This window comes from Ranitomeya imitator, chromosome 4, assembly GCF_032444005.1.
Source record: "Ranitomeya imitator isolate aRanImi1 chromosome 4, aRanImi1.pri, whole genome shotgun sequence".
Taxonomy (NCBI): Eukaryota; Metazoa; Chordata; class Amphibia; order Anura; family Dendrobatidae; genus Ranitomeya; species Ranitomeya imitator.
Genome location: NC_091285.1, coordinates 720,240,564 through 720,248,807, shown reverse-complemented (window position 1 = coordinate 720,248,807; position 8,244 = coordinate 720,240,564). Strand labels below are relative to the sequence as shown.

General features: G+C 49.5%; 1 protein-coding gene across 5 annotated transcripts; it reads right to left on the bottom strand.

Annotated features, from left to right (window-relative positions):
• Positions 1-274: 274 nt before the first annotated feature.
• LOC138677438 (mucin-19-like) lies at positions 275-6,355 on the bottom strand. 5 transcript variants are annotated; one of them, XR_011320886.1, is made up of 3 exons: positions 4,982-6,354; positions 2,512-2,640; positions 275-1,569 (listed from the first exon to the last, which is right to left on the bottom strand). XR_011320886.1 is itself a non-coding variant. In XM_069767568.1 (3 exons), the coding sequence occupies exons 2-3, from the start codon at positions 5,049-5,051 to the stop codon at positions 1,682-1,684; spliced, it is 1,029 nt and encodes a 342-aa protein (XP_069623669.1). In that variant the 5' UTR covers positions 5,052-5,098; positions 5,853-6,355; the 3' UTR covers positions 275-1,681. The 5 variants fall into 5 exon arrangements, 4 of the variants coding, with proteins under 4 accessions (XP_069623669.1, XP_069623670.1, XP_069623671.1 ...); XM_069767568.1 differs by having other exon boundaries at positions 275-2,640; positions 4,982-5,098; positions 5,853-6,355; XM_069767569.1 differs by having other exon boundaries at positions 275-2,640; positions 4,982-5,098; positions 6,096-6,355.
• Positions 6,356-8,244: the final 1,889 nt, after the last annotated feature.

Here is an 8,244-nt window from a genome sequence, read left to right as displayed (position 1 = left end):
CATGAGACAGAAGAGTCAGTCCTTCCCATGGTCCTCAGATAGCAATATGGGGTATGGTGTCCTACCCAATATGAGACAGAAGAATCAGTTCTTCCTGTTGTCCTCAGGCAGCACTCTGGGGTATGGTGTCCTGCTCAACATGAGACAGAAGAGTCAGTTGTTCCCGTGGTCCTCAGGCAGCACTCTGGGGTATGGTGTATTACCCAACATGAGACAGAAATATCAGGTCTTGCCATGGTTCTGACTGCTACGACCCAAGACCGTTTTTCTCCCATCAAGTGACACACACAACAGTTATCGTAACTTTTAAAACTTTATTGGGAAATATACTCATAACATTTCCATCTTTTACTTTGGGTAAATATTTTTTGGTCGCAGCTTAAACTGGCAGTATCTGCCAACAACAGGGGTGTAGGGAGATTACTGCCTTCCGGTCTCCCGGGCAGGTATCTTCACCACCAACAAAAACTCCACCCTTCCGCAGCTGCAACTTAACAAACCTCTAACAAAAGGGGAGGGAGGGTGGGAAACAGGTCCGGGTCCTGGGATCGGATGTGATTCCGGCGCTTCCTGGCGCCAAGAGCAGGAGATAAGCCCCGCCCCCTCCTCGGGGAGTTAACCCCGTATTCATCCTTGCCTCACTCGATGGGAGATCTCTCACCAACAAGCGTGGAGAAGGCGCAGCAGTCAGGGGACAGCGGCATGAGCCGCAGTGTCCCAAAGACTGCTACGACCCAAGACCGTTTTTCTCCCATCAAGTGACACACACAACAGTTATCGTAACTTTTAAAACTTTATTGGGAAATATACTCATAACATTTCCATCTTTTACTTTGGGTAAATATTTTTTGGTCGCAGCTTAAACCGGCAGTATCTGCCAACAACAGGGGTGTAGGGAGATTACTGCCTTCCGGTCTCCCGGGCAGGTATCTTCACCACCAACAAAAACTCCACCCTTCCGCCAAGGAGGAGCGAACCTAGAGAGCTACGACCCCCCCCAATGCATGCACCGCCTGAACCACGCCTTCTCTAATACCATTGAGGAAGATATCTATTCCCGCCTCATTCAAATGAACTCCGTCTGGAAGCAGAAAACCGGAATTGTCCCCTTCCAGCCGATGGTGCCGAACAACTATACCATTTTTAAACCTTACAAAACGCGATATCCTCTGATTCAACGTGCGTCTGGATCTCTCCATGGCATTCAACTCCCTGGCCCCCCGCCACACCAGCCTTGGGATAACGTCGGACCAGACCAGACGCATCAATGGGAAAAACTCGGAAACTTGTCTATGTCTGATCTGATCAGTGTAAGTAGTTCAGCCAGTGGGGACGAAGCCAGGTCGTTTCCTCCGGCATGGATGACGACAATGGTGGGGGATGAAGCCACCCGTGCAATATGAACCACCTCCGGAAGGACTTGGGACCACATCATGCCTCTCATGCCACGCCATATCACGTCGACATCGTTGAACCCCAGGGATCGCCCTCCTGGGCCCAATTCAGTGCGGCGGGCAGCCCAATAGACGTATGAGTGACCCACTATCCAGACACTGGGTCGCACCCAATCTGGGAATAAAATGCAAACAGTTAGACAATAACCGACAATCAAAGGAAATTAACCGATGTATTACCAAAGCTGCTCCCGTATTATGATAGTACTAAAAACAACCCAAATTTTTTATAGCAATAAGTCAGGCCTGATGTATCTATTAAAACAGCGAGATCTCCATCTACCCACCCTTTGAATTTCTGATTCGAACAAACCAGCTCTAGATGCTTCTGTTGCTGCGCCTATACGAAATGAGTGAGTCCCAAATTCTGCTGCGGGCATTCCAACCATTGACAACGTACGTCTCAATATAGCTAAAAATTGGCCCGACACTAGTGGAACCCCATTTTCATGTACGAAAAATTGAGAACCATCCTTCCTAACTCGCGTGTAATTCAAAATTAGTATTAACGGGCATATGTCCTTGTTGATGGCAAATATAGGGAACCAAGTTCCCCTACCTTCTTGATCAGCTTTGGATTTACGTATTCTAATCCTTAGACCGTCGTTGCAAATCAGAATGTCCTCCCGCCTAAGGCCACCCGGTTTATTCAAAGCAGTAGGAACAATCTCACTGACCCGCATGGCCCCAAAAAATGCTAGGCCAAACGCCGCTGATGTTAGCGCAGCTTCGTATTTGGAATCGCAAACAGAATCCGTTGCCTTAACCAAGTTCACTAACAAATCAAAGGATATAGGACGCCTGTTATCACCGTGCTTATTTGCTCGTCGCCAACCTTTCAGTATCTGGCTAACCAGAAAATGTTTCGTGGAATCCGGCCAGCCTCGCAGCTTGAAATGGAACGCTAGCGCAGACATACGATTGCGCGCCACTGAACCCGACACTCCCATAGCATACATCTTGGATAAGAACCCCATTGTCACCTGCATTCGAGCCTCCTCTGAAGACCCCACTGGTTTTCCTTCTGCTAAAAAGCACCACTCCTCCCACACCTTACCATATGCTTTCCAGGTTGACGGGGCTATCGAAGATCGTATTAGCGGCATCAGGTCCCCAGGACATCCCAGATCGACTGTGGGCATTCCACCTCCTCCAAGGGCTCCTGAATGCGCCGTCCCAGTACATCCTGCGAGTGAGACCCAGTTAGTAACTCAGACACCTTCTCATTGATGACGATTAGTGCGTTCGCTTTAAACCAAACATTAAATGTTAAACATTTCAATACTATGAACCTAATTAGGTCTAACACCAATGATGAAGGAGATGATAGGTAGTTGATGGCATGAGCCCCGCTAACGGTTTTAAGGTGAAGACGAATACGCTTGTTGGCCAATTGTGAACCCCAGATTTCCATGGCCACTGCCACCGGAAGGAGGTCAACCAGGGTTGGCTCTGCGTGCCAATTCCTGTGAACCCATAAAGCAGGCCAATTCGCTGAACACAATTTGTTACCCAGACGAATGCTGAAACCAGTGTGGCTTGACGCCGCAAAAAACAAACCCATGTCCTCATTTGAGCATTCTGACTCCTGAAAGCAAGTCCTACCATTGTAGTTGTTGAGGAACAGCTTCCATGTGTTTAAATCAGAACGTAGATGTGCTGTAATCCTGATTCTATGGTGGCTTTGTTTCACTCCTCTCGTGGCTATCATTAATCTGCGCGAGAAGATCCTGCCCGCTGGCATGACCCTACAGGCAAAATTCAAGGAGCCAAGCATTGACTGCATTTGCGTCAATGTGACTTTACCAAACGAAATACATCCGCTAATGAGTTCCAGCAGTTTTTTAATTTTCTCCATCGGCAACCTAAATTCCATGGCGACCGAATCGATTTCGATCCCGAGGAATGTTATCACTGATACTGGCCCAATCGTTTTTTCAGGGGAAAGTGGGACCCCAAAATGTTCCATGGCATCTTTGAATTGGGCTAGGGTTGTGGAGCAAACATCTGATCCAGCTGGACCAACTATCAAAAAGTCATCGAGATAGTGCGTGATGGCGGTTTGCCGAGTGATTTTGCGAGCAACCCATTCTAAAAACGTACTAAATAATTCGAAATAAAAACAGGAAATAGAACACCCCATGGGAAGACATGTGTCATAATAGTATAGATCCTCAAATTTAGCTCCCAGTAGGTGGTGACAGTCCGGGTGTACCGGAAGCAGCCGGAACGCGGATTCTATGTCCGATTTTGCCATAAGGGCCCCCGGGCCCGCGCTTCTGACTAAGTCGATCGCTTTGTCAAAGGAAATGTAAGTGACGGCTGTTTCATCCCTGGGTATACCATCGTTAACCGACATACCCTTGGGGTATGATAGGTGATGAATTAATCGGTATTTACCTGACTCTTTTTTGGGAACTATACCCAAGGGGGAAACCCGTAAGTTAGGAAAAGGTGGGGAATTGAAGGGACCGCGAAAGCGACCCAACCTGATTTCCTTATCCAACTTCGCTGCTAGTACGTCGGGTAATTCCTTTGCGGATTTTAAGTTTGTGGCCGATTGTGGCTCCGGGGACCAATTAAATGGGATGAAGAACCCATATGAGAAACCGAAACGCAGTTGCCCCGCAGCCGCTTTATTGGGATATTTGTCCAGCCACGGCTCCATTCTTTTTACGCTCACTGGCATCGTTAACCTCACCTGTAGAGGGATTTTTTCCGGAGTTAGCTTTTTGGGGTGGTCGTGTGCATTTTGCCACAGGGTGGGAACCTCCGCACGCTGAATCCGCACGCTGAACACTCATGTCTATATTTGCAGAGCCCATAAAACTTACAGTGTCCTTCATTAAATAACCAGCATGAACCTGGTCTACGCATGACTGTTGCTGCCGCGTTGTTACCGGACCCGGCAGCGGGCCCGTGAAAGGATTGGGTTGCTCTTTGCGCCATCATCAAGCGGAGCCACGAATCCGTGGCTTTCATACCCCAGCCTAATTGGGGGTTGGCGGCCAAGCGACGGCGGAAATCCTCATCATATTTCCACCATGCTGATCCCCCGTGTGCCTTATAGGAGTTGTAGATGCTATCTAGGTATATAAATAGCTCGGAGCACCTTTCGGGGTGCTTCTCCCCCATAACGCATCCCAGGACCGCAAACGCTTGCAACCAGTTATTGATGGTTTTTGCAACTTTTGGTTTACGTTCATATGTTTTTTCTCCCAACCGCCTCTCTCTATCTATCGAGTGCTGGTCCGTGGAGACCAGGGACCATATGTCAATGAAATCATTAGCCCAAATTTGTTCCTTGATGGCGCTATCCAAGTGGGCTCCTAACGGAGGGACCCCACAGAATAGGCCATCCTTGTACACCTCTGGGCGGGGCGGAGGGGGTTGCCTGCAAGGTCCCACTGGTTGTAGCAATTTTGGGTTGACATAGATCCTGCCCCCTGTGGCCGCACTTGCTGCTGCGTCTGAAATATTGGTGTTGGTTCTCTCCCCTCCCCATGCCCCGACAATGGGGTACTCACCGATCGGTGCATTGGCCTCCGGACAGCTTACTTCCCGTGCCACGGGAGTCGACGGACCTTGGCGTTCCATGCGCTGTATGGACCTACGACGAGAGGACTCCTGCCTGTGTGACCTGCCTGAAGAACTATCAGATGAAGAAGGCGAGCGCCAACGCGAAGCTCTAGACCGTCTGCTACGTCGGCTGGACCTAGATCTATATGAACGCCGTTTGCTACCATGACGATCGCGCTTCCTATGCCTGCTTCTGTGATGCTCTCTAGGGGATGACGATGATGACGATAATGATCTGCGCGCGGGGCGGATACCCGCACTCTGTCTGCTATCCAGAGCCGGGGTGCCAGCACCCTGACTTGGGGCACGAACACCGGTTGCCATCAGTGATATTGACGCTGAGGCGTTCTGGTGTTCCCCTAATGCCGCCTGCGAGGGAATAATTTGCCCGCCCGGTATTTGTGAATACGGTGTGCTAAAAATAAGTGGGTAAGGTGGAAACTGTGAGTCGCCCCCTATACTAGTCTGGGAGTATGCACCGTGCTGACCTGATGCTAATATTATGTGGGGTGATCCCATGTTCTGCTGTGCTAACGCTGCCCCATCCTTGTCCCTGACAGTATTAGCATTAGCTTCCCCTGCGTTGCTTGAAAGTGGAGGAATACCTCCCTGCGGAGCCTCAGTCTCCTTTCCTGCCGTCCCTGAGTCCTGTGATGAAGCAGACGTTCCTTGAACTCCCCCCATGCTGTTTCTAGTTAGGTGCCCAGCTCTGGCTAATACTGCTGGCACCTGCAGTCCTGCACTCCCTCTTATTGTGCCCGGGGCAGAAGGGGGAATAAAGCTTATGTCGCTAGTCCCCGACTCTTGTGTCTCCCCCACCTGCTGCAGTTCACTTCCTCCCATCCCGCTGGCGCCGAGAGCAGCAGGGGCGCGCGCCCGAGAGCTGCGCGCGCTCTTTTTTGAAATCGCTGGCGGGCTCAGCCGTGCCGGAGGCCGGGTGGCTCTGCGAGAGCGCCGACCCTCCGGCGGCGCCGCCGTCTGCATTATGGCAGGGAAGGAGTCGCTCCTGGTCAGCAAAGCTGCTAGCCAAGCGCTGCCTTCCCTGCCAATCCTCTCCCTCACCGCACTCTCCAGCGGGTCCATCACACCGGCAGCCCAACAGGTCCGGGTCCTGGGATCGGATGTGATTCCGGCGCTTCCTGGCGCCAAGAGCAGGAGATAAGCCCCGCCCCCTCCTCGGGGAGTTAACCCCGTATTCATCCTTGCCTCACTCGATGGGAGATCTCTCACCAACAAGCGTGGAGAAGGCGCAGCAGTCAGGGGACAGCGGCATGAGCCGCAGTGTCCCAAACAGGTAGCATGCTGGGGTATGGTGTCCTACCCAACATGAGACAGAAGCATTTGGTCTTCCCATGGTCCTCAGGCAGCAATCCGGGAAATGGCGTATTATCCAACAAGAGACAGAAACATCAGGTCTCCCATGGTCCTCATGTAGCATGCTGGGGTATGGTGTCTGTCAAGGAAACACTTCACTTTTGTCATGAACTTGCAGATCTCTGGCACCCCCTTACCCTGCTGGCCAATAAAAGTATGACAGAGGATAAGAAAAAGGATGCAGCTGCTCTAATTTATGCTGAATATTGCAGCACATGATGTGACAGGATGTATATATACCACTGGCTCCTGATAGGAACATATATATACCTCGATCCAGTCACTACCAAGTCCCCAACACCACATAAATACGAAAATTATGCTGCCACCACCGACCTCTTATAGGTGGATCGGACACCCGTTGGTAACGTGAATGTGCACGGAGTACGTGGCGGATCGCTCATAGAGCAAGAAGAACGAAGCTAACAAATTTATAAGTTTACTCCAGAAAAATCGGCAGTGTTTAAAAAGAATAAAAATGATTTTACAAATGAGACTAAATACAAGTTTGTACAAACAGTTATGAAATAACAGGGATAAAAATGCGAAACCTACTAAATCTCAGTCACATATATGACTTGAGGATAAAGGGGAGGAGAGATCCCAAAGAAATGATTCAGTACCACAGCATGGTGTTTCAGCTGTCTCTCCTGCCTCTGAATGAATGCCCAAGATGGACGTTCTTGTTTTATGCTTCGGCCATAACGCTAAGACCTCCTACTTTGCTGACCTCACATATGGGCTGTTTTCTGGGAGGTACACCAAGCTTGGAAATTTATGAATAACTCATTTTCTTCATATCTTCGGCCTGGAAGCTCACAGGCCAACGATATTACCATTATTTTTTCCCCTGAGATTTTACCATTCTTTAGAGTCCAAACACGGTATGTATGTGATTTGCTGGTGGGCAGAACTTAATTTCCCATGTTTCTGATGCCGCACAGCGCTGCCATGTGTAACCCCAAGTACCCAGATCCTGGAAATCTAAATTTCATGTTTCTGGCGTTAATGTTTCTTATTGAATTTGACTTTGAATATTTTGCTTATAAGACAAAGGGATCTTTGGGGGGAAAACATGTTCAACTCTGCGAGTACTTGCAGGCCATAAAACTCGCATTGCAAAGCTGACCATCTGCCTGAAGGGAGGGGGTTAGAAATTCACAGAGAGGGGCTGCAGGAAGGATTTTGTCCTACAAAAACCAATGATGGGAGGAGTAGTAGGCCAGCTCTGGTTGTATCCCCCGAACAATGGAAAGTAATTCATATCTTCCTGACAGTGTCCTGTTGTGAATTCTGTGGCAGAGCTCCCTCCTGTGGTCACAAGTGGTACTTCGGCTGGTTCTCTCTGTGAGCTTCCGTTGGTGGAGGAAAGTGGTACTGCGGCTTCTGAGTTTCCTTCCTCAGGTGATGTGGTGAAGTCGTTGGGTGCTGCTCTATTTAACTCCACCTAGTGCTTTGATTCTGGCCTCCAGTCAATGTTCTAGTATTGGACCTGTTTCCTCCTGGATCGTTCCTGTGGCCTGCTGCTCTGCATAGCTAAGTTCCTCTTTGCTATTTGTTTGCTGTTTTTTTTCTGTCCAGCTTGTCAATTTGTTTTTTACTGCTTGCTGGAAGCTCTGGGACGCAGAGGGTGTACCTCCGTGCCGTTACTTCGGTACGGAGGGTCTTTTTGCCCCCTTTGCGTGGTGTTTGTAGGGTTTTGTGTTGACCGCAAAGTTACCTTTCCTATCCTCGCTCTGTTCAGAAAGTTGGGCCTCACTTTGCTAAATCTATTTCATCTCTACGTTTGTCTTTTCATCTTAACTCACAGTCATTATATGTGGGGGCTGCCTTTTCC

Coding starts and splice junctions, on each gene's coding strand:
- LOC138677438 (XM_069767567.1), bottom strand. CDS start 6,233: ATGAATACGGGGTTAACTCCCCGAGGAGGGGGCGGGGCTTATCTCCTG. Junction 2,641..4,981: donor GGAGGCCAATGCACCGATCG/GTGAGTACCCCA, acceptor TCTCACTCGCAG/GATGTACTGGGACGGCGCAT.